At 30.8% G+C, this 27,918-nt stretch overlaps 1 protein-coding gene across 1 annotated transcript; it reads right to left on the minus strand.

Annotated features, from left to right (window-relative positions):
- Window positions 1-8,977: 8,977 nt before the first annotated feature.
- On the minus strand, window positions 8,978-26,225 carry LOC147065173 (uncharacterized). Its single transcript, XM_085956623.1, has 3 exons — window positions 25,852-26,225; window positions 11,927-12,115; window positions 8,978-10,955 (listed from the first exon to the last, which is right to left on the minus strand). The coding sequence occupies exons 1-3, from the start codon at window positions 25,997-25,999 to the stop codon at window positions 10,810-10,812; spliced, it is 483 nt and encodes a 160-aa protein (XP_085812749.1). The 5' UTR covers window positions 26,000-26,225; the 3' UTR covers window positions 8,978-10,809.
- Window positions 26,226-27,918: the final 1,693 nt, after the last annotated feature.

Here is a 27,918-nt window from a genome sequence, read left to right on the forward strand (position 1 = left end):
GATACATTAATAAACAGGCTTCAAATATCTATTAAATATGTTTTTATGAGATTTTTTAATATACAAATTTAAAAAAAAAACTACTAGTAGGTAATAATTTTTATCAAGTCAATTTTATTTTGTTATTTTTTTTATTCATCTTCCGTGCAAACATACTTTAATATTAACAATAAACTCCATTCATAATAATATATCGAAATACAGGTATTAACGAACAATATCTTTTTTTAAAACTCGTGTATTTATTTTTGTAAACTAAGTATTCAAAAATGTAGACTGACATACAAAATGTTAAAAATACATATCGTTGTCAAAAATCCCTATCAAGAAAATTTACTCTCCAATACAATAATTTTTTAAACCCTTCTCGGATTTAGTTTGCTTATTAATTCCGATAGGATCAAATGATGCATTAATTATTTGACATATTTTAAATTATTTTATTGTTAATTAAAATAACTGGAAGCCTTTTACTTATAGACGATCATAAATTTTATGTGGCTGGTAACTGAGAGGAAAACGTTATTTAAAACATTGTATAAGTCAATTAGAACTTTTTCCATGAAATTACATCAAATTAAAAACATCGGAAAAGCTATATATTATTATGAAAATATAGATAAGGTGTTTCTAGGAAAATGTTAAAAGAAAGCTCGTTAAATTTTCGTGTCGTTTATAAGTCGAAGAGAGGAAATTATTATTGTAAAATGTGAATTTCCCCGTTTGGAAATTGAGTAAGTATCTAAATATGACGAACGTGATTAGAATTTTCTAAATTCAAGAGTGTGTTGTATTTATTGTATTTACTGTAGTGCCTACAATTACTATGTATGTGCCACGATGTTGAAATTTTTATAATATAATAAATGTGACATAGAGATGAAAATAATCATTCTTCATTTTGATAATGTCATTGATTTAGATGTTAGACATTGCATTTTAATATAATAAAAAAGAAAAGTCTATGTTGTACAACATAATGTGTGTCTATGTGTATTAAAAAAGTTATTCTAAAAGTACCTACAATATAATAATATAATTACATAATATATTATAATATCATGAATATTTTTTACTATACTTAGTAAAAATGATAATCTGGAAAATCGAATGATTATTTAATTATTTTAAATGTTAACAATTTACATATAAGAGTTTTAATCATAGTGAAGTTTAAAATTATTTCCATTTGTTGAAAAATAAATTATTTTTATTCAACCCAGTCTCAAATTTTAAAGTAAAGCTGCTAATTATATAATATATTTCTTTTTAATGGTTATCTATTTTTATATTTATACAATCACATACAATAACTTCACGTAGTCACGAAAGTATTGAATTTATTAAAAAAAACTCTTTTATTCAAGACTTTCATTACTATTGATTTTTTTTAAATAATTGTTATTTAAATAATTATAAATATTTAATATATTATTTATTGTGGTTGAAAAAAACAATTTATTTTTACTGATAATAATTATTGTACTTGCTAATTAAATATTTATTTTCAGTTTATTTAGAAAATTATATTTACAATAAAATTTAGGAACACTGCAATCACACCTTAATAGATAATTATTTATGGAATAATAAGTAGATTAAATTAAGTAAAAAGAATATTTAAATACATCCCCTGCATAGAAACTTACCATAAAAAATAATATTAAATTCTATGTGGGGAAAAGCTTTGTTGGTTAAACGGATTTTTATTGTTAAATTTTGCATTCTTATTTAAACAAAACTGAACAATGCTGTTTTCATATTGACAATTTTATTAGATAACTTTATTTTAAAAACCATATACATCGTAATGGAGTTCTGCGCCAATAATATTATTAGATGTTAAAATAGTCATTTTTTATCGACAAAAATTATATGCAAAAATGGTTTAAAATATCATCTGTTATAATATTATATTATTATAATGTTACAGTATTAATTTCTGAATTTAGGTAGTACCAGGAATTCATGAGATTGGACTATTTTGTCTATACTGAAAATTCAATCATTGCATTAATAATAATGTTATTATTCTGATTCTCCAGTTTTTATGTTGGATAAAGGCAGTTATACATTCCATAAAAAAGCAGTGTTTATGACTATACATTTATTTAAATAATATTGAATGATGGTCCTTGATTTTTATAATGAACGATTGAAAAAGAAATGTTTCATAATCTCTGAATTTTATGAATGCTGAGTAATAATAAAAAGTGATGTGTCATATACCTACTATGATATCATACTCTATCGATAAAGATGGTTTTAAATTCATTTGTCCTTTCTTATAAACTACACATTTTGATAAGTCAAAATAATTATGTATAAGATCTGGAATATTAATTATTAATTTGCTATAATATAACTGTTAAAACTATTGTACAAATAATCAGCTATTGTTAAAAGGATATAAGTAGTAGGATATTGTGATAAAAATTTGGTATATTAGTCAAGTCGTTTGCCATCTATGAAAAAACCACAAACTTCAATCACAATGGGACTCACACGTATGGAAAGTAAAGTTATATTATAATTATTACCTAGTCAATACTTTATTCGGATTCATTGTATTGTGTAACTGTATTGGTTCAGTTCTATATTGTCTAATTGTCATTATTAATAATATTTAAAGAGTTAATAAAGCTTTATCCACATCACCCTTACAACATTTGGTAACAAATTGTGAATTCATTAAAATGAAATTTCTCTTGATTTCATTTATGTTGTAAAATAATTGTTTTATACCTACATAAGTAAATTAAATAGTAATAAAGTATTTTAACGTGTATATAATAATACTTAAATATTATTTTTGCTGTTATTTTATTAATTGTCATTATCATTATCATTCGATACAATAGACATAGAAATTTAATTTTTGTTACCCTGGGTTTTGTTTTATTTAAACTAATTATGTTTTGATTTCATAGATGTCAATGTTTTTGCATACATATTGATTAAATTATTAATTACATTGTCATTTCTATTTCAAACATAATATATTGAATGCTTTATAGTTACTTCATAAGCATTTTCAATACCTTTTAATATGTTCATAAAATAATGTGGCCAAATATTTGACATAGACGGTATAAGAAAAAATTATCTGTATAAAAAATAATAGGTACTTACTGTAGTTTTGTCTTAACGTTTTCACATCCTATCTGTTTAGCCAACAAAAAGAGCTTATATTAACAACAAAAAATAAATCTAACTACTGCTGCGAGTCTAGTCTATTTATTTACTAATCCTTAAAGAATATAATGTAAGATATTATAATATAGTTTAAATGTACGAAAAACCTCTAGTGATCGAAATTGAAAGCTCTCAGTCTGTTCAAAGTTTATTTAAAATTAAAATCATTCAGAATAATAATTAACAAATTAATATAATTTTAAATTTCATTTCTAATTATTGAAAAAATGCAAATATTTGTTATTATTAATTTGTTTTTGGTAGAGAGCTTCAAAATCGACCATTTATTAATAGAAATGTAAATTTGCTTACACGGTGTGTGCATGTATAATACCTATGTGTTTTACAAGTTTAATAATGCAAAGTTTTTATGTGGTTGGCAATATTTATGGATGTGTTAAATTAAGGACTTTTTATAATAATGTAATCTGATTAAAAATTAATATAATTATTAGACTGTTTGTTTAATTCATAGATGTCGCTGTTTCCGATACGTAAATTATTTTCTTTTTAATACATCATGTTAAAAAAAATGGCAATCTTTAGCAAGTTCGTTGAGTCTTTTATTTGACTACAGATAATATTTCTATTAATGTTCATTATTTCAAAATATATGTAATTTTAATGTAAGTACTTTATTGTTCGTTGATTTTCAAAGATTATAAAATAATATTATTACTAATAGATTTTTTGATTATTTCACTACTTTCAAAACTCAAAAGAAATCTAAATACATGGACAAATAATCATAAATAATTCTGGTAATAGATTATCACATAAAAATATTATATTATATAAATATTGTGTATAGAAAAATCAACAAAATAAAAATAATAATATTCTGATATCAATTTATAAAGGACAGAATTTGTAGGTTGCAATGTATTTGCATTATAGTATGAGACTTATAAATCGCTACTCAAAATATAATTATAATTATATCACGAGAGACAAATTTATAAGCAGAAATAGTTGTCATTCTTTGATAATAGTGTATGTATCTACTCCGCAATCAATATTTATTCATTTCTTTCATTATAATATACTTTTAATAATTAGAAGTGTTACAATAATAATATTATAATAACACATTTTATTGGTTATATCTGTTATAAAAACATTTTCTCGATAGAATAATAAATAATTAATAATTATTAACAAAATACTATATTGCCATCTATGGGCAACACTATAAATTAATATTTTAATAATTATTTGAAAATTTGCAAGATCAAATTTGTCTCTATGGTAAAATTATCATGGGTAGCAGGTAATCATAAATTTAATGTCTCATCAGTAATATTTCAATGATTAATAATATTTTTGTAAAATGTGATATAGACTAAATTTATATCTATATTATTATGTATTATAGATGGCTTTGCCAAATACTTTACGGGCATGTTTCATTATTTGGCATTCTAAATATTCAAGACCCTGCATGATTTGATGTCTAATAGTGATCATTACAACTAAGAAAATTAATGTAATGCTTGATGCAAAAAGGATATGACAATTAAAATGGATTTAAAGTTTTAAAAATGTGAAACGCTAAGAAGGATATTAATTTTAACTTTTTCATTATAATTGCAACCGAAGTAATATTGCTCAGTGGTTCAATTTGTATAGTAATACCATCTCTATATAAAATTTGAAATCTTTGCCAATGCTCTAAAAATGAATTATTGACACTTACTAGCCAAACAAAATGAGATATCGTTTTATTTATGCACAAAAAATATTTACAAATGATTTTACAATTGCATATTATTTGTTAGTAGATACTTATTTCGATATATTTTTAAACTATTTGAAGAAATTAACAGCATACTTACAAGTTTTAAGGAAATTATTTAATCATTTTCATAATAAATTATTATACTGTTCTTTATACATTTTTAGTTCAATTTAATTTACTTAGTTTTTAATATTTTTTACTTTTTCCTGCAGAGATTTTTTTGGTGTGGTATGTTTTGAAAGTGTAAGAATGAAGCGGCAGAAAATATTGTAAATAAATGTTATATTAGTAAAAAAAATAGACATTAGAGATTTTATTGAAGATGGCAAAATGAAACATTGTATTAGAGAGATAGTAAAAAATGAAAATAATTATATTATTACTAATACCTACATCATTACACAAAATATATATATAATATTATTACATTATACTTTAAAAACTTTAGTTTGATATGTTAGGTATGTCAGGCATTATGATATTTATTATATTGTAATATAATGAATTATGACATATTATTATTACATAACATGAATATGTATGGAATATTACTGTGGAAACTTATTTCCTAATAAAACAAAATGTATTTCAGTTACCTTGGTGTATTTTTTCATCACGAATTTATACGTCTTGTAGGTAAAAAAATATTACCCCTCTCTACAATAATAACATAGTAACAATAATTATTATCTGTAGGTAGAGTTGCCACTTTATAACTTTGCACTCCGGCTCTAGGATGAAAGTGATGTAATGTATTCTAAAAATATTTTGTTTACATATCGACTCTGGAAATAAAAAGGGCGTAATCCACACAACGGTTTTTGGTCAAAGTTAAAATGCAAAAAAGACATAACCTTGAAGTACATGATTATTAATAATTTGGTTTTTATATCTTTAATATTATATTAATTATTGAGTTAATTAAAGAATAACAATAAATATGATGGTTAAGTCGTTTTCCCCACTTCACAATTTAGATAATAAATCAGCATTTGCAGCTTAAGGCCATGCATTAGTTGAGGCACGGTCCAAAAAGATCGTTGCTAGGCGATGTGCGGATTGCGGGTCGCGGGTGAAAATGACGCCTGTCAAACGAAATATTATTTCTCATATAAATCCAACATACGTCCATTTTATGTTCTGTTTATTATTCTATTAGTATCAATAATAATATATTCATTGACATGTTTGCTTTTTAAAGTAAATGGGTAAAGTTTTTAGTCATCTTTACACGATTTTAGAATTAATTGGCCCGTCGCCATCACGCAGCAAAGTGACGTGCGTCCGACTCCACGTTTTCTCAATGAATGCGAAGCAAGTACAAATTTTCGTCGCGCGTACAGTTGAACATTATTTGGCGTTTCACTGATGCGTCACCTTAAATCCTTTGGACACAACGTGTATTTAGTCATCTACAAGGTTATTATGCTTAAAACCTATTTTGAAAAAACTGAGGGTTACGCCCTTTTTTCTTTTTACAGTCAATATGTTATCTATTTATTTATTACTACATATTAATACAAGTGAATATCATTTGATCTAATTTTATGCGAGATAATCTGGCAAAGAGGGGGCCGTATCAGTGTAGTAAAAAGTGCAAAGTTATAAAGCGTATACTCTACTGTAGCGGCAAAGACTGCCTGTTGGACGTTTGTAAACATTTTGGTAACCATGAATCATTAAAAAATCTCATAGAAATCATTGAGAGAACTTATCAAACTAAATTTCAATGTTGAATAATTATAATCATAAAAGATTTATGTAGTTAATAAACATACATGTTCAATGAATACACATTTTACAACAGTGTTTTTGTCTCTTAATAAAAAAAAAATACTTTTCTTTTTAAATGTATAAATGCGTATTGCTAAATTATAAATTGCTACTTTCATATTCTGCCGCTAGATGTCACTGGAAAAAAATCTACTATGTCGGTTATAAATCAGGTTGATCCAGGCGCACACACAAAAGGTTTTTGGGTCCAGACGCCCCCCAGAAACGGAAAAAATACAAATCATTTAGATAAATACAACATTGCTTCTTATTCTTCATCAGCATCTCATGGCCGAGGATCGTGATCCGGATGATTTGGCTGTCAAATGGGTTGGCCCCACTCCTCTCGGCATTCGACAACATGGAAGGCCTGTGGCCATGGAACACCCGTGGCACTCATAAACTGACAAGTTGACAACTATATAGGGCATCCAATGTATGCTTTAATATTCAGGTGTGGCATGTTTAAAAGTCAAGACAGCGCAGAGGGGACACTAACGATCTTAATAATTATGACCGTTAAGCCATATGCATTCAATAACCACTTGTGGAAGCGACAGCTCGCAATAATTCGTCAATGAACACCGTTAGTTATACCTACAGGACAGATGTTTATAGCCAGACTCAAGTGTCTGGGTATGGGGAATATACCTGGAAAATTGTGAGAGTCAGCGATTAAAGTGATGAGAAGCTATAATTATGTACATAGTAAGCAGTATAAATGTAAAAGTCAGTGGCACCTGCTAGATTTTCTTAACCCCACCTCCTCTCGGTGCCTCTTAAATCTGTAAAAAATATTTTGGATATCTTTAAGTACAGTTAAGCTATGCGCATTCGATAACCACTTGTGGATGCGACAGCTCACAATAATTTGTCAATGAACACCCTTAGTTATACCTAAAGGACAGGTGTTTATAGCCAGACTCAACGTGTGAAGTATCTGGGTATGGGGAATATACCTGGAAAATTGCAAGGGTCAGCGATTAAAGTGATGAGGAGCTATAATTATGTACCTAGTAAGCAGTATAAATGTAGAAGTCAGTAGCACCTGCTAGATTTCCTTAACTCCACCTCCTCCCGGCACCTCTTAAATCTATAAAAAATATTTTGGATATCTTTAAGTACAGTTAAGCTACGCGCATTCGATAACCACTTGTGGATGCGACAGCTCGCAATAATTCGTTAATGAACACCGTTAGTTATACCTACAGGACCGACTTTTACAGCCAGACTCAACATGTGAAGTGTCTGGGTACGGGGAATATAACTGGAAAATTGCGAGGGTCAGCGATTAAAGTGATGAGGAGCTATAATTATGTACCTAGTAAGCAGTATAAATGTAGAAGTCAGTAGCACCTGCTAGATTTCCTTAACTCCACCTCCTCCCGGCACCTCTTAAATCTATAAAAAATATTTTGGATATCTGTAAGTACAGTTAAGCTACGCGCATTCGATAACCACTTGTGGATGCGACAGCTCGCAATAATTCGTCAATGAACACCGTTAGTTATACCTACAGGACAGATTTTTATAGCCAGACTCAACATGTGAAGTGTCTGGGTATAGGGAATATAACTGGAAAATTTCGAGGGTCAGCGATTAAAGTGATGAGAAGCTATATGTACCTAGTAGGCAGTATAAATATAGAAGTCAGTAGTACCTGCTAGAATTTCTTATCCCTACCTTCTCCCGGCGCCTATGCTTATATATTCTATGCCTCACAATATTACTATGACAGTAACTGATAGGTCGCAGATTTTTAACGACACACATTGAATGTATAGCGAAGTTCTTACTAAAATCGTTGTAATACCGACAATTTGTGACTTAGTATTTCATAACTATTCAAACAGATGTCACTCTGTGTTTAATTTTTTAAATTATGGAAATCAATCGACAGTGGAAATCGAACGAGATAACTTGCAAAATTTGTATGTGCGGCCTGCACGGCCTCATAGAGCGAGAAAACTCGCTGAAGGCATAGAACCGGTTAAAGTTATTAAAAATATTTGGTATATCTTTTTCAAAATGGATCCCATAAATCAATTTTTCTGTGTGAGAGCCTGTTTTGATATCTTGTGATATTATGTAATCTGACCTATTATAGATGTTGCTAATCGTAAAAGATTTTACTGTTGGTCGAAGTTACACAAATGTTATAATAAAATGTGTTTTCGTTTAAATTTCATTTTATTATCTGTCACTGAAGGTAAGAGGAACTGGGTGACAAATCGGTGAGTATTTATTATGAAATAAAACAACATTTGAATAAGCCGTAAGAATAATATAATATTTATTTTCACTTCAAAAAATGTGCAATGTACAGAATAATTTATTAGTTTAAATTATTTTTAGTTGATTAAAATAATAATCACATGTACATCAATATGATTAAAATAAATATTGATGTATATAATGTACAAGTAGTGAAGTATGTGGGAGTAGGCTGTTGAGATCCGACATAAATAGCGCATACTAAATTTTGTTAGTCATACTTATTTGTTTATAATATGGAACTAAGAGTACATAGTGTAGATGGTATTGGTTAGTTTTTAAAATTCAATTAATACCAACGTATACCAAGCTATAAGAGATAATCAATGACATATTAAATGGACAACTCACTTCATACCGGCGCGCACGAGAAATTGTGCATGAAAGTCATTCACAGATGTATAGGTAGATGTCACGTGACCATATGACGTATCCATTTCCATTATGCGATACAAGCTTCGAGAATTTATAGTAATATAACCTTTATTGTAATGGCGTATTAGTGTCATGACTCATTGCGTTAGAAACAGATTCTCAGTTACTTACGACTTTTCGGAGATTAGACGCAAGTGAGCCAGCGCATCACAGGCGACTGTCCAATGGTTTCTGTCATTCAATTGCATTGAATAAACATTATCTTAAAATGGCATTTTATAAATAATAAATAATACTAACACATGAAAAGTGATATCCCATCTTTCTTGGAGTGTTTAGTAGATTTTTTTACAATTTTTAACTAGGCACATTGGCATTTTGTAACACAATAATAACGGTGGAGTCGAAACCTGACAGTCAGAAATTTTGTATGGGCAGACCCAGCGGTGTCGCCAGACCGCTTGCAAGCAGAATGTTCATTTGAGCGTAGGACACCGATATTAAAATATGAATTTCGCCATCCGGCAGACCCGACACAAAGTGAGTGTCATTTTATTTTCTAGATGCTTCGTCCATATTAATGTCATTGGAGATAATAGTCAAAAAATATTCTTCTACACATAAAATATCTAAAATTATGCCATAAAATCATTCTTTTTGGTTTAGGCAGGGGAAATATGAATTTTAAAAACTAACCAACACCATAATATACAATGAGTACTCTTAATTCAATGAAGAACTACAGTGTACACTATTTTTGTCAGATCTCCACTATGACGGTGTGGTTATAAACTAACCAGCACCATCTGCATTTTGTATTTTTAGTTCAATGAAAACAAATAAATATTACTGACAAAGCATAGAGTGCACTATTTATGACGGATCCAGTGTTGCCAACCGTACTTTAATTATAGTAGGTACAATACTATAATTTTGATTCCGCGAAAAATGTAAAATACTATAATTTTGCGCCAAATATGCCAAAATATATAATTTTAAAGGATTCAAGTCGAAAATTGTTCCTATACTATATTTGTCTTTGCCTTTGTCCTATAATCAACATAGAAAAAGATGGCAACACTGGATGGATCTCAACAGCCTATCCCCACCCTTCGAAACTGGTGTGTACGTATCATTGATGACGTCATCCAACATTAAGCTGCATTTACAGGTGAGCCGAGCCCTTACTGTAACATCGGTGTGAACTGGCATTTAAATTTATATATAGTAGTGAGCGACATATTTTTAAACATTGATTCTATTCAAGATGACTTGTCAAGTTAGGATGTGTGGTAATTATATCAGGATGATAATACCTAAATATTTGTGTCAACTGTAGATGCAACTTTAGGAGACAAGTCAGAAAAAATAATGATTATTTATTGACAAACAGGTCGTATTAGTATATAATTTATAATCCCAACTAAATTGTTGTTAACTGTTTGCCCAAACTATTAGGCTTTGGTTTCTTCTGCTTTGGTTTCATCTAAAGTTTCAATTACAGCTGATGGGAGTGGCTCAGGATATTCCAGTTTTGCTCCATCTTCGCAAGTAAAGACTGGACAGCAAAATGGGTATGAAGCGGTCCTGTTAGTCTTTTCTGAAATTAAAAAAAAAAAATTAGCTAATCACGGAATGATCCTTAGTATGTTTCCACAAATTCACAAATGTAAGAATTTAGGCAATCGTTGCTGTGTCTCAAATAATCAGTTTTTGTGTACTAAATTTAAACTAAACATATTTTTATTGCCACTTTTGTGCTGCGACGAATATTTTGATTTCAAGCATTAAGTTTTTTAGTATTAATAATATGTACATATTACATCTTGCCAAAAAGTATAAAACTTTTTGATCAAACGTACGAAACAGAAAACGCTCAGAAATGTATTGCTCTTTTGGCAGACATGTATATTATTTATATTCATATAATAATATATTCTTTTTCACTCTAAACAGGCCATGACGACCAATGACCGTATTATAGTAGTATAAATTAAACAATCACAAAAACACACTAGCTTTCAGTAAATCATATAAAATTTACATATAATATCACAATATATCTAATATACCCTTTAAATGCTGGGATGCATTAGAATAGTGGTACCCAGCGGGCCACAAATTTCTATGAAAAAATAAAACCTTCGAAACATTATTATTTAGAAATTATTAAAAGTATGTCATGAAGACTAATTATTGTATATCGATTAAGAACGTCACCAGGATTACAAGAGATGGCAGTATTTTGTATACAATATATTAATTTATTTAAAACAACCGACCTAGTGTAGTGAGTGTAAAGTATAGCGTGTATACACACTTATTTTTTATAGCCCGGCATGCATGGGTCTGTGACTTACATCCGGGTAAGACATCACCGGGTATAGAATCAAGAACAGAATATAAAAATCTAAATCATTGTTTCTGCTGTAGACATATTATGGATTCTTAAAATTTGGCAGATATTTTCATTTATTCTGTCTTTAACCATTCATTAAATTAAATTAATTATTTAGGTAAGGAAGAGAATAGGACAGAAGAAAGTAAGATGTCCTTGGTCAATATTACTACCTAAGTCAAGTTTGCACTTGGGGTTTGGCAAAGGAGTAGCACCACAGTCCTCCACCAGTTCTAGAAGTCTTGGGGGCTCGTCTTCGGAGACGATGCAGGTGGAACGGCCGCATATGGCACCGAGTTCCCACGTATCGCCAGGTTTCACTGTCGCGCAACGGGTGGACGCGAAGCACACTCCAGGAAAATCTAGAAGAAAATTAAAAGAAAAACACTGTATAAAATAATACACAACTCGAAAGGTAGATATTATATACTATTATGAATGATTACAATATAGAAAGCTTCAATATTGGGACCATACCTAAATAAAATTTGATATAAATAAAAAGGATTTCAAGTTATACACATTTATATTTTTTTTGAAAATCGACGTTTTTTAAAATAGATATAAAAAATATTAAAACTATGAATTAGTCAGAAATCTCTTAAGCGATGGTTATAAAACTTAATAAACTAATTTTTAATAATACAAAATGACCATAAAATATATGTAATAATAAAATGGAGTCCAATTCAACAAATTCACATTTTACAATTCACATTAACGCGGTTGAAATGAATTGTAAATTATCAAAAAAATGTCTCAAATTGCAAGCTTCGTATTTTTCCGCTAGGCACCTCTTTTAGGTAAAGACATCGCCTTAATAATATCTCTCACGACTCGTAATTTATTATCATTTACACAATGAGTAAAGTATGTTTAATTTTATTAAATAATATTTATATTGTTACCAGCTTAATACTACAACTAGATAACTCTGATATGGTCATTGTTGTGAAAATGAAATTTAAACTTTACTTGATTAATATAAATAATCTAGCTAGGCTATAATTATTATTTAAAATAAAAATGGAAAGTTGTGCTTGTCTAATTGGGAACAAAATATTAATAATAATGTTCAATTGTATGAAAAAATATTGTGGATATATTATTTTATTAATTTAATGTATTTATGGTTTTAAAGTTATCTAATATTTTAAAACATAAAATTAATGCAGTTCCTACCAAGTTTTATCATTTTGTAGAGAAGGAAATGTAAATTCTTGTTCAATAGTTATCTCAAAAATAGTGAAAATTAAGTTATCTAGTTGTAGTATTGAGGTGACGATATTGTAACATAGTATAATAATATTATTGTGGATTGTTATTACAATACTAATTTAATTGAGTAGATACCTAAAGTTTGCTTCGTTTTGAAACTCGTTATATTATTACTGCAACCTCATTATAATATTTATGTACTATAAAACCATTCTCATTTTCAGTAATGTTAGTAGTATTATAACAGGCTGTAAAGATAATTTATGTCACACCTCTTATTAGTGCAAGCAAGGAAGCAGAAATGTTCCGTTCTGTTTGCACTTCTCACAATATTGCATTAGTTTTATGTAATTATATTTAAGTAACTATTCTAAATTTAAAGTTATAATATTATTTGACATTGCATAATATACGTATGGATCTGGTATTTGCTTAAAGATGTATATTTCTACAAAGAACACGGTTAACTCATCGTGTATTATTAATTAAGATAGCATCAAATGCATTTTACAATATTATGAGTAGTCTGATTTGGCGTGATATGATTACATACATAGCAGTTTTACAAAGAATTGGTGTGAAGAAAGAATAAATTAAACATGCTTTGCAATAATGACGGTGGAGCTCATCGCAATAAACGAAGCAATTAAATACACTTTAAGCGTTGATTTCTCGGCGCAATCCGCTGTCATATTAACAGACTCCAAAAGCGCTTTACAACATCTTGCCGCAGCAACTCGCTCACATAACAGTAAAACTATAGCATACCACATCCTTGACCAGATAGACGCCAAGAAAAATAGAGGAGATCTATGCCGTCAATGGATCCCATCGCACATGGGTATTGAGGGCAATGAAGGGCGGATGATCTGGCAAAGGAAACTGACCATTCAGGGGTACCATATCAGTGGATACCATAAAACCTGGACTGGAATGAGGCTATAAAGAAAATGGGCCAAAGTATGTGGATAGATTTTCACCATAGGGCATCATTAGAAATGGGGAAATGGAGTAAGTGTATTCTACCATCACCACGAGAGGTGCCCTGGTTTGTAGAGTCTCCTTTGACGAGGAATGAGCTTAAGTTAATACTGAGGCTAAGAACAGGGCACACAATGGGTAAAAGATTTGGTGTCCTCATGGGAAGAAGCGAATCGCAACTCTGCGATGAATGTCATGTTTTAGAGGACATTGTACATATAGCACTACAATGCCCTAAATATGAACTTCACAGAGTACAGTTGCAAATTGCAGATAACTATGAGAATGTCGACGAATTGAGAGGTGTCCTGGCGGTGGGTAAGACGGAAGAGCTAGGCAAAATTGCAAAGTTATTTAACAGAATAGGAGTGAGGAGCTGATCGACGGATCCCCTTCTAGAAGAGAAGAGGCGATATGATAGCGAATCGCAGTCAAAGCCTCGGTAAAATCACAAAAAAACATGCTTTGCATTGAAAAATATTCATCGTCACCAATAATACACCTGCGAATCATCGTTGAGAATTTTTCGATAGGGGTCTAGTTTGTTGTAAACGCATCTGGCTTGTTGCGTTTTTACTAGCGTTTTGTAATGCCTCCAACAGCTTTAAATATGTTGATAAAATGCTAGATATTTAGTTTATTTATTTTGATGCGCATCGAATTTCTAATTATCAGATACCTACCTACGACGATACATCAGTGAAATGACAAATAATTTTCAACTATAGGCGCGACGAAATTTTGGACTCGCTGGCATTCAGAGAGCGAACGTCGAGGTGTGAATACGTCAATTTGTTTTGTGATGGTGTCGGGGGTATTAATTCTTAAATCGTGTAAAGATTACTAAATACGTTATCCATTTACTTAAAAAAGGAAACATGTCAATGAATATATTATTATTATTACTAATAGAACAATAAACAGAACATTAAATGGACGCATGTTGGATTTATATGACAAATTATATTTCGTTCGGCATGCGTCATTTGCACCCGCGACCCGCAATCCGCGCATCGCCTAGCCACGATCTTTTTAGACCATGCCCCCCAACTGAGGTAATGCATGTAGGTCGCTACCTATTTTAGTGAGAAATTTAAAACAATTTCATACTTCATTTATTTTAATGTTTTTGTATATTACTCCGAATTTCCGCGTATATAAAATAATAATTTTACAATTATACATCTAAAAGGTAGGTACCTATGTTCTTTAATTCTCTGTGTATACAATGTAGGACATACAAGAAAGAAGCTCTCGTCTTCAAACATGAAACTAAACTTGAATGCCATTGACACAATATAGGTAGGTAGGTATTTGTTGTTAATTTTGAAATACGTACCTACTTCTGTTAAAATGCGTGGTTTTTACACGTATCGACATTTTTTCGATTTTTGCACTTTTTTTCGATACGCGAAAGCAAAGGTATTGACTAGATACTTTCTTGGTAGAATAAGTAAATTTACTGGCATATTTATTTTCATAAAATCTAGCGTTTTTATGCCAAATAGCTTGTTTTCATACCCCGTCTGGCATGTTTTTGGCAACACTACTGCGAATCACTCATACTGCCACTCTGGAATAATTAGAGTATACGTGGCAATGCCGAGGGCCGAGAGGAGTAGAATTATCTAGGTGAGAGGTTTCGTTCAGCAGTGGATAGATAATTATAATATATTATATTTAATAAAAGTATTACTGACAAAAATCAAAATATATAATATACCATTGTTTCATACTGTTAAAACTTCGAATGATAGTATAAAAATATTAATATTAATATTTCTATTTAATTTTATTAGAATTTTGATGATCTTCTCATTAATATATATTGCAAAAAAAACTAATTTCGATGAACTTTCGGTAGGAGAGGGCAATATAAAGGGCAATACGTCATAATTAATAGGTAATGATTGAAAATATTTTATTTCTCTTCGAAGGGCAACAAGAAAATTAAAATTCCAAGAAAAAGTGGTGAAATGTCACATAAGTAATTTTATAAAAATAAAAAAATCTATTGAATAAATTTTGTAAAGGTTGATTTTGAAATCAGTTACGCGATGTTAGGGACAGATGTTGAATATTATTATGCCATTAGAAAATGTCGACACTAGTCATTCTAAATCTTCTGTTCTGAAAATAAATTAATTAACTAGCATAATGCTGATCTTTACACAAAATTTATTCGCTCCATAGGTGGAGCATATTGACACAATTCGACGCCTCCAAGAATCTTCATCACTCGCCTGTCTACATACGTCATACCTCCATAATATCCCCGCCACTGAGACCTGTGGGTCTATTCTATACTTATCGAACACTAAATTGATAAATAGTATCAAACTTAGGGTAGGTTTGTATCAAAATATTAGCACTTATTGTAACAATTACACGAAGCCGGTTTTTATTGTTGCAATAAGTGCGATATTTTAACAGCAGCAAGATAGGTGCTGTTAAAATATAGCACTTATTGCAACAATAAAAACCGGCTTCGTGTAATTGTTACAATAAGTGCTAATATTTTGATACAAACCTACCCTAAGTTTGATAATATTTTTCACTTTATCACTTTAGCGGTCGATAAGCATAGAATAGACCCACTGGTTGACTTGAAGAAAAAGCATTACATCGGGACTATTTTCAACTAAGTAACTTTAATTAAAACATTCCCATTATTTTTCAAAGTCCGAAATTACACGGATATATCTCGAGTTAATTCTTTATCCAAGGTGGTTATCTAAAATGAAAGTTAACACTTAACAGCGCATATGTACAACATGCCACTGACAGTTTTATTTTAGGTCATTTTAACGCCTGTTCAACGTAAATTAAGAACGGGAATTTTGTAGTTGGTCAGTTTTATTGTTGTAGTATATATGGCAGTAGCGAAGGGTGAAGGTAGGCTGTTAAGATTCGCCATAAATAGTGCACATTGAACTTTATTAGTCATACGTAGGTATTTGTTTTTATCGAACTAAGACTACAATTTTACCAATGGTGTTGGTTACCTAAATCAAACCATAATAGTTTTGGTATATTTTGGGCGATGCAACAAAATTATGCACACTTTTTCATTCATACGTATTTGTTTTCGTTGGACTAAGAATACATATTACACATATTGTTTACACAAATTCAAAGTCTTGCCTGAACCAAACTATATTAGATAAAACATATTATTTTTTCTATAAAATATTCAAAGTTATGTATAATTTAATTGCATAATTTTAGAATATTTTATAAATAGAGGAGTATTTTTTGACTATTATCGATTATGGCTTGGCTTCGTAGGGTTTAATTGAATTTTAAAAACTAACCAACACCATCTGTAAATCAGTCTTATTTCAATGAAAACAAATACGTATGACTGACAAAGTTTAGTGTGCACCATTAAATTTATGGCGGATTTTAACAGCCTTCCTCCACCCTTCGCCATAATATATGGCATTTAAAATATAATAGGTATATCATCTACATCGTATATTCTAAATTTTGCAATGGTATATTGACTTTATTACGTGAAAATATTTCACGTAATCAATGACATTTCACAGCTAGTGGGAGTGTAATATGCCAATTTTGGCTTGGCGTGCTACGCAATTTTAGTATTAATTTTGTCGTTCTTTATCTAGCTCTAAGCAAGTAACGAGTCCATCAGAGTTAAAAAAACGTCACGCCTGGCAGTTCATATTCCGAGATAATTCACTGTCGATATAGCATACCTATATATCACTTATTTTTATTGATTTTGTAGCTATGTGATATGTTAGAATAGCCCTGCTGGTTGAAACTCTTTTATCCGCAGTATCTTTCTGACCTATGCTTAACATCGCATCTTTAACTGTGATACGAGTCTACGCAGTTAGTAAAGTTCTCTTATCTACCTACATATTCGTTACTTTTAAAGTCATTCCTAACCATACACAGCAAGCATTTTAAATATGCATACTTCACCACACGTTTGCTCGGAATCTTCATAAGGTAACATTACTCACTGCTAGGGAATCCAATCCCGAGCCAAAATTCTGATCCCGGGATTTCGGGATTACAATTTGACAATCCCGGGATTGGCATTTTTTCTCATTGTTTAATATAAAAATTTTATATTTACACGTAACATTGATAAAATCGGTCAAAAATAAATTTAGTATAATTTATACTATTTAAGACACTTATTGTTAATATTTATATACGTTCAATCTTTGAAATACATAAGTTTAATGGAGTAAATAATATTGTAATATAAATAATAATGTGAATTTAATATGAGATTGCTGTTTCTGATAGTAAAGACTTAATGAATGGGCTAGCGAGATTTAAAATAGTACCTATAGCAAAATCATGGTGTACTTATGGCCTTTCCGTTTCATAAATCTAATTAGTCCAAATATGAAACTGACCTAAAACCTAAAACGTAGGAGATCATGGTGGAATTACTTTGTTAATAGTGCAAAGCATTGTTTTTTTCCTATTTTTCTCATTTTTATTACTTTATGTGAAAATTCTGATGTAGTTATTTGTTATTAAAAGTATTTTTTCTGTTATATTTTCGGTTTTATGTTATTTTCCATAAAAATTGATAAAAAAATCAATCCCGAAAGTTTCGGGATTATGTTTATAAATCCCGGGGATTCATAGGTATCGAAAATAGCTCGAGATCCCGGGATTGGAATCCCTACTCACTACCGCAAAACGACACTAAGATACACATGATATTAAGGCATTTGGGCAGAATGATATTGTCCTACCCGTTCTCAGTAAAACGCAGATGTCACAGAATTTTGATTGCAATTTTGGGAATGTTGACAATGATTGTTGCAATTTTATTAACCCGGAATTTAACCGTGACTTTCAATACAAATATTATTTATCCATATAGATTTTCAGATATCTTAGTAACAAATTACCATGGCCCCCACAAGGGTGGGGCTGACAGGGCTCTAGTATGGGGGCCCAGACTCAGGGGGGCTGGTGTAGCAGGTTAACTAGATAAGTGAGATAAAGATACACTACAAATTTCCTCTAATAGTAAAAAAAAGTCGACTACGGCGCTATTTTCCTTCAAGAGTATTAACTTTTTAAAATATGTGATTGTAAAAAAGAGATCCTCATCAATGGCACTCAGCTCGAACAGGTGAAAAGCTACATCTATCTGGGACAACAAGTATCTATAGATGGATGTATATTTGATGAAATTGTTCGCAGAGTAAAGCTAGGCTGGAGTGCTTTTGGCCGCCTGAATAATGTCTTCAAAAGTGACCTTTCACTGTGCCTAAAGCGCAAAGTGTTCAACCAGTGTGTGCTTCCCGTGATGACATATGCGTGTGAAACATGGACCCTAAGTAAAAGAGAGATCCAGAAACTTAGAGTAGCACAACGTGGTATGGAGAGGTGCATGCTGGGCATAACGCGAAAGGACAAAAAGAGGAATGAGTGGATAAGGAAGCAGACAAGGGTTTGCGATGTAATAGAGTTTATTAAAAGCCTTAAATGGAGATGGGTTGGACACATAGCTCGAAGAAGAGACAATCGTTGGACAAATCTAGTCATCCAGTGGTATCCAAGAAGTACAAAACGTCCACAAGGTAGACATAGAGGCCGCTGGATCGATGAAATGATAAAGTTCTGCGGAAGTACGTGGCAACGCAATGCACAGGACCGAGAGAAGTGGAAGCAACTTGAAGAGGCCTTCATCCAGCAGTGGATAGATTCAGGCTGATGATGATGATGATGATGATTTTTGACTATTTTGTATCAATACTTAACAAGTGATTTTATATTTTACTGACAACTAACCATAATTCAAGTGGATGTACTACACAAAATACTGAATACTATTCATTTTACTTCTAATGGATTTAAATTTAAATTCCATCAAGTACCTTCGGTTTATAGTATTAATATCATTAATTTAACCTTGAATAACATTTGGAAAACGCTACTGCACAGTATCACACTGCCCTTAAACATAGCAATAGGTAAAAGGCCCCGCCAAAGTTCCTGGCTGAGGGGGCCGCTTCAGGACGTGGGGACCTTGCGAATGATACCGTGTTCAGTTTAGCAGCAGGAAGGAAACTAAAGGAATTATGTTAATATTAATAATAATAATAATAATAATAATAATATAGTAATAAAGATAATAATTATTATTAAAGTTACAAAAATATGTACTAGAAAATAAACTTTTCGGATAAATATTTTTCTTAGCACAAAAACAGTATAAGAAACTGCGATTTATTTCAATTAAATAATAAAACATTATTAATTTTTACACTGTTTTAAAACATTTTTTCTTTTTAGATTCATACGTTGTGCGTCAATTACATTAAGCTACTTTACGAGCTGTTTATTGGCGAATTTAAAAGCGGGCGATTCAGCTACTGCGATTGTGATTATGACACACAAAACTTTCCATTCGCTGAGAAGCCACAAGCCAGCGACTGTTTTGACAGAGCGTAGTTCGTTTTTTTTACCGGGAAGTTGCTACTGCGCTCTACTGCACAGACGCAGTAGGCCCACACGCCGGCGTGTAGCGTGTAAAGTTGACCGGCTTTTAACTTTTCTCGGTAGATTGTTTACAATCTGCTTGTTAGCTTGTTCAATGATGACACTGGGCGACTTTACAGGTAGATTCTAAATTCGCACGGATATTTTCCGACTAGTGGATGTCCTTATAAACCGGGAAATTTTTTGACTAGAATATTTCAAACAACAAGATTAAAATATTCAAATAGATTCACAGTACATAGTAATAGGTCAGTAAATTTTTAATGATACCAGTTTTTTATGAATAATTCCTCAAACATTACTAGATCTTTCTTTACATGGAAGAGGAAAGTTTTATAATTAATTATATATTTACATAATCTTAATATTATATTTATTTTAATAAATTAAGAAACGATAACATCCGTAACACATGCAAGTTTCCAGCTGTATATAATATGCAATAGCTACATGTTAAATGTATTTATTATTTTTGAAATCGACTGATTGAGTGAATCCAAAATTGTATTGAAATTCTTGCCAGTTTTGGCAGATAGCAGATCATAGTGTGAAATTGGTTACAAATTAAATCTCGACGTGAAATGTCTTACAGGTTATTTTAAGTCAATGTCGTCAGGATTACATTTAGGCTTCATCTAATAAGTGGTAGTCTTCAACGCCTTATGCCTCAAATACATTAGCATCACGTTATGTGCTGCCACGTGCTGTCACAGTAAGCTACCGATACGGGTTAAAAATATGTAAAGTCGTTTTTCTTACCTATCCCATAGCATATTTTGAATCTTTAAACGAACATTATCAGCATGGCCCCCACAAGGGGGGATCTGACAAGGCTCTAGCCTGGGGGCCCGGGCTCAGGAGGGGCCCGGCGAGGTGAGTCCACCAGATAAGTAAGATAAACTCACATCACAAATATGCTTTAATAGTAAAAAAAAGTCGACTGCTTCCTTCAATATTGCTACTATTTAAAATTTTGTGGTTGTATGATAAATAATTATAAAATTTTAAATTGTGTGTCGGTAGGTACTCGACAACTCCATGATTCAAATGGATGTATTAAAATATGTAAAAAAAAAAAACACTAAATACATTCATTTTACCGTGTACACCATTTTGGAAACTGCTACTATTGAGCGTCACACTACCTTTATCCTTAGCGATAGGTAGGGGGGGGCGCCAAAGATCTTAGCCTGGGGGCCCGGTTCAGGATGTGGGGCTCATGATTATCAGTTAGCAAAATCTGCCAAAATCGCCAAAACATCAATGTGATCATCTCACGCGTATCGTGCTACACCATGAACTACAATAGTCAGTGAACGTTTTTTTCTATTTTCTACAGGCCTACACATTTTCGAATCACGTCAAAATCGCGTGTACTTTATTTTTAGTGGTTTTCTCTGTGAATTTTCTATTTAATTATTATCTATGTCTGGTGTTTACGTTTATTATATATGGTCTACTGGTTGAGTTTGGTTCAAAATATTGTCAATGGATGTATATCGCAAGTAATTTTAACGTATGCACACGTTGAAACTGTTCGAATTAATTGTAATTAGCATGATTAATGAATAATAATTCAAAATACTCACACAAAAGAGGGAGCACTCTCCATCATTGGATTTATAGAGATAGTGATGATTGAAAATATTCAATAAGGTAAAAAACCATGGACTAAATTTGTCGCCGTACCAGCATGTGACAGCAGTAAATAGTATGAAGCTGTCACTTGGATGAGACATCTTCATACTAATTATTCCTATCCAAGTCTACTTGGATCATACTTGGACCGTGTCAACGCGGCTTAAGCCAGCGGCTGACGGTTGCTTACCCTTAATTTAGAGCCATCGTCGGGTTCACATGATTTTGTCATATATGGTAAAATACAAATATATTAATATATTGTATTATTATTGTACCTGCTAATGAATTTGATCTTTACCTTCAGTATTACACAAGCTAATAGACTTTGAATAATAAATTATTGATGTAGCTTTTACCAATAGCAGTAGTTGAAAGTCAAAAACCAGTTTATTCATTCGATGTCGAATGCGAAATCAAATGAATATTATAAATCTTATCTAAACGATTATTTAACTTGGCAGTGGATTGTATGAGAAAGTTGTTTTATATTATCAATAGTGAACAATTGAAGATTATCAATATATTATTATAAAGTATATAGCATTCGATTAGGTACAATATATTAATATTTTTTCGTTTGATGTAAGTACATAATATTTAATCAAGAGAAATTTGAAAGTTTCAGTTACCAACTGTTTCATTTCAAACCAACAAAATGCAATATCATCTAGAGAAATCTTTTTTTTTTTAATAAGTGCATTGCACTCTACGTTGACTTTGAGATTATAAAAAATCTTTGGTCGTATTAACAGTGGCATTCGGTAACGTTAAATTAAAAATAACATAACAATAACGGTAATAAATAATAAAATAACGCTAAATTTGGTAACTGTAATAAGGTATTCACGTCCAAAAAGGCGTTATGCTAATAATACATTCTTAATGTTCAATATTAAATATAAAAAATAAAATAAGATGATAAAAATTTTATCATTCAGTAATTTTCTCGTATGGCAGCAGGATTCAGAATATAACACAATATCATACACATATTATAATGTAATATAACATATTACATTATATATTTGCGTCTGCAGTTTTATACTGTCTCTCGATACTGTTGTTAGTATAATACCCAACTTACACGTACATGGATTTACTTCTGACAGTAAGTAGGTACGTATTATCGCAGCCATAAAAAGAATAATTACAAGATAAAAAGAACTTTTCATTTCCACGTTTTTAAATTTTCTGTTGAATCATAAATAATCTTGACAATTCTATGTATTAATAAATACTTTTTTTGTACTTGATAGAAATACTGAATAAATATGGAATACTGAAATGTCATTTTGACATTTCATATTGATTTCCATAGTAACGCACGTATATATTAATAATATAGTTGCTTGGATCCCCTTAGCAACCAATAATAGTGTTTTACTTTTTACGATTTTTTTCCGAAACATATAAAACAGAATTAACTGAAAATGAATTTAATTCTGCTTAAAAATGGCTGAAAGTATTAAAAGTGCATTGTCGTCGTGTTCTGATATATTCTAAAAGTTTCAAATGTCTAGCTAGTCGGGAAGTTAGTTAAAAATCTTCAAACGTCCAATACAAATCTTGGACAAACAAAAAAAAATTTGTACTGGACAAACAAGAATACGAGCTAATAAAAACGTGATAAAATGCACGTATAAACACTATTATCATGCAAGTTGCAAAATTGTATGCATGGATCAAAAAAGTTCAGAACCTTCTGAATTTTCACGCGACAGTTACTTGTGCCTTGCGCAGTACGACGGTAATGGAAAACCTGCCGGAAAAAAATTAACCACACCACGCAAAACATTTTTAACGTTTATTAATTTTCACAATCTGTCAAATGGCACTTATACGATGACGACATCACATCTCTCTTGAGAATGAAGAATGAGATTGGCGAGACAGTCAGCATTTTTAAGTGTAGACAGTAAGTTATTATGGCGATATTGTAGATAAAATATATACATGGGTGCCAGTAAATCCATGCACATGCACAGGCACTATTATCAATCTCAATTTTATTTTGATTCCATAATAACATTTTTATGTCAATATTGCTTGCAATAACCCTGTCGTGATCGGGAGATTTAAGAGCGTACAAAAGTGAAACGGCAAATAATTTTCTACACTATGTAGAACGAAATTTTGAATTATTCATTCAATTGATAAATAAGGCACTCCTGGTTTTCAACCCTTATTCGAGTGTTAAGGGGGAGTTGTACCTACAGAGCCACCTAGTGAAAAAATACGAAGCTTGCAATTTGAGATATTTTTTTATAATATACAATTTCAACTGTATTAATTAATAAATATGTAAGTATCTGAAAACATTAAAAAGTTTTTTTTTAAGTAAAAGATAAACTTACAATAAAACTGTTGTAAAAAAGTGTTATAAAATGTGAATTTGTCACAGGACCACATCTTATTATTACATTATATTTTATAGTCATATTTATTATTAAAATTTAGTTTATTAAGTTTAATATTTTTTCTCGTACAGATTTTTGACTAATCCATCGTTTTAATATTTTTTATATTTTTATTTTAAAAACATCGATTTTTATAAAAATATAAATGTGTAGGTATAACTTGAAATCCTTTTTATTTATATCAAATCGAGCTTCAATATTGGGACTATGCCTTATCAGAGGCCGTTATCTATTAGTGGATCAACCTCGGTTATAGCGATATATTATTTCATTTCATTTTATTTTTAGTCTATTTGTTGTGTTGATTACCTAAATTACATCATAAAAATACAGCTCTACATGCAAATTAGTTTATTGGAATCATCATAGGACAATTTAAGCTATAAAATAATACAAATATCTTACGTACACTATATTTTTGAGTGCATAGTATTCTTGAATATAGGATCCATTATCTGAAATCTGACGAAGTTTCGAAAAAAACTTATTTTAGACCAAGTGCAAACGAAAATTTTCGAAATCTTTTGTTGAAGACTTTATAAAAACAACTAATAATTTTGGATTATGGTATATTCTTCAAGGCGTACTCGCTTTTCACACTATTGAAATTTCTTAATAATCTCACGTGGCCTAATGTTTTATAAAAGCCTAATGTTTTGAATGAAATAATTTATAAGCACCTGTCAATTGCATGCGTAGTTGCAAGTATTGCAACCATGACCTCTTCGAGATTAACATTGTTTCCTTGTATCAGGATTATCAATCACCAATAATAGTGAAGGTTACACAACTAATCAATACACTCACTAAATAAAATACGTAGACATTTTTAGTAAAGCGCAGTTTTACTAATTCGCTTTTAAAAGTTAATTGTATTATTTATTTTATTCTAAGATTAATATTTTTATTTTGACGTGCATTACTTTTGTAATCTAAGTGTACTATCGTGAACACCTTGTATTAATAATTGGCTATTTTCATATTATTATATTTTAAATTAATACAATCGAGTACCTACTTGATAGAGTTAGATTTTAAATTTAAATGTGTAGGTACATTTGTATTACCATTGGAAAGTACGCATAGTGCCTGTAGATGCCGATAGGCTAAACTCGGGTCGCAAAAACTGACTCAAATATAATAGCATAAAATCTATATCAATTAGAACACATATTTTTGTATTTAATGAAACACTATATATGATGTGTTTAAATTTACTTCCTTTAACTAGTATTACGTGAGTATACGAATTACAGAAAAGTTTGCATCTGTAGACATTTGTATTAGTCAAATTCAATATTAATAAGAATAAAATAATAACAACCAAAACTTATTACCTCTTAATACATCCGCAGGAATCAGTAAAACCCTAAGGTTTTTATTTTTCTCAGCATCAACTGTGGGAACATCCTCGGTCGTACCTTCGCTATTCACAAAACCAAAAAAGGCCAAGGAAAAGATGAAAAATATTGGAGAAACCTTCATCTTTAATTTATAATTTAGGTACTTTTAATAATAAAAAGGTAATTTGCACGACGTGTTTGTTCTAAGCAGACTTTTTTTAAGCTTTTATAAAAAAATATGTGTGTATTGTATTTTTCACGATTTGTATATTGTGATTATTATAACCTAAGATGAGGTTAATTATGAAGAATGGTCACTGATAATCCAACTAAGTAAGAAGAGTGAAATCGAAAGTGTTTTATAGACTGGTTTGAGTTGCGACGAATCTTTGGCGGGAGGTGTTTTTTTCTTACAACAGTAGAGGGACAAATTAAAATAATAATATCGTTATTTCATAATAACGAAATGTGTTAATAGATTTTCCTCATATTATTAGCATTTTTATTTATTTAATAAAATTCGTATGGTGATCGAGTAGGTTTTTTAATGTGATCGTAAAAAGATACTTGCATCAATCAGTAGGTAGGTATGTTATACAATAACGTCCTACTAAAGCATCCCCCTCCCCCACTAACCCATCCCAGATCGTCTCACTTTATCTCAAATCGTATCTATTCCCCTTTTAAACATTTCCCATTTAACAGCCATTTTTAAGTGATCTATTTCAGTATAATGTTGTCACGGAATATTTTATTCTTTTAAAAAGTTCGTATTTTGTTGGGTTTGTGACATGTTGTATAACAGTGATGGCGAACCTATGACACGCGTGTCAGTAGTGGCACGCGAGATGATTTTCCATGGCACGCGAATGTTTTATTTTGAAGAGAACAAAACATGGTCATGTGTATTTTATTCGGTTTTAACATTATTTTTATCAAAAATATTTAGCAAACGGAAACTACAAAATGTATGCATAAATAATAGATCACATTGTAAGTATAAAAAATAGCAGCCAAATACTCTTCAAGAATAAGAATTACGTTTAATGTAAATATATAATTGCATAGGTCGGTTATTATGTGTTAACTGTGTTAATTGTGTTAACGGACTGACTTGATCAGGCGGCGGACAAAGCCGCGCCGCGAACCTATAATTCTGATCGATATGCTTGAGACCACCGTAATGAGAAAATGTCTCATCTGATTGGAGCAATCTGGTATCAATTTGTGCGTAAAACTGATACAAACTGATATAAATAACTGTAACAAACAATTTCATTTCTACATATAAAAATGGCTGTATCAAATAAGAAACAAAAACTTGGTGGAGCTAGTAGTAGTAATTCTGGCAGACTATGGTGACAAATTGGTAGACTGAAATGTCTGACCACGATATCTTTGTAAATTTTGAAATCAAGGAAAAACTTAAGTTAAACCTCAGCACTAAGTTTATTTTTGAATTAAAAAAAAAACATTTTTAATGTTTTCAGATACATATTTATTAATTAAAAGGTATAGTTGAAATTGTAAATTATCAAAAAAAATCTCAAATTGGAAGCTTCGTATTTTACGCTAGGTTCTCTGCTGGCATGCCTCTCCTCCTTAAAAACACCTAGTTCAATAAAATGCCAGTTACACAACCAACAAATAAATTTGTATTTCAAAATGAATTCAGATTCAGACAAATATATTATTTTAAAACAAAATTCAATAAGCTAATATGTAGGTACCTACTGCCATTATTAATTATGGTATTTTCTTAAGTTTATTTGACTGTTTTAGGCAATGTTGTGTTAAAAAGGCGAAGTCGTAGCATTTTACGGTACTAGGAAATTCAAAAGAGGAGTTGGGATATTATCAGATCATATTATGCCATAATATGTCTCTGATTAATCAGTGATACTGAGGCTATTTGTATGTCCTCCCGTCGCAGCGTAGTGTGTTGAACTGAGCGGAGGACGCGTTACTGAGTGACAATTTTATTTGTCACCCGTGCGCGGGCGCCCATATAAAAGTACAGACACGGTGACACTTTCGTCACTCAAAAGTCGCCGGCTGGAG

This window comes from Rhyacophila brunnea, unplaced genomic scaffold, assembly GCF_057557595.1.
Source record: "Rhyacophila brunnea isolate RB1 unplaced genomic scaffold, BYU_Rbru_1.0 scaffold_6, whole genome shotgun sequence".
Taxonomy (NCBI): domain Eukaryota; kingdom Metazoa; phylum Arthropoda; class Insecta; order Trichoptera; family Rhyacophilidae; genus Rhyacophila; species Rhyacophila brunnea.

Bases quoted from the DNA above. Each gene is read 5' to 3' on its own strand.
- LOC147065173 (XM_085956623.1), bottom strand. From the start codon at position 25,999: ATGAAGGTTTCTCCAATATTTTTCATCTTTTCCTTGGCCTTTTTTGGT. The intron at 12,116-25,851 runs GTAATAAGTTTT...ATTTTCTTCTAG, and splicing joins TCCTGCGGATGTATTAAGAG to ATTTTCCTGGAGTGTGCTTC. The intron at 10,956-11,926 runs GTAGTAATATTG...TTTTAATTTCAG, and splicing joins CAAGTGCAAACTTGACTTAG to AAAAGACTAACAGGACCGCT.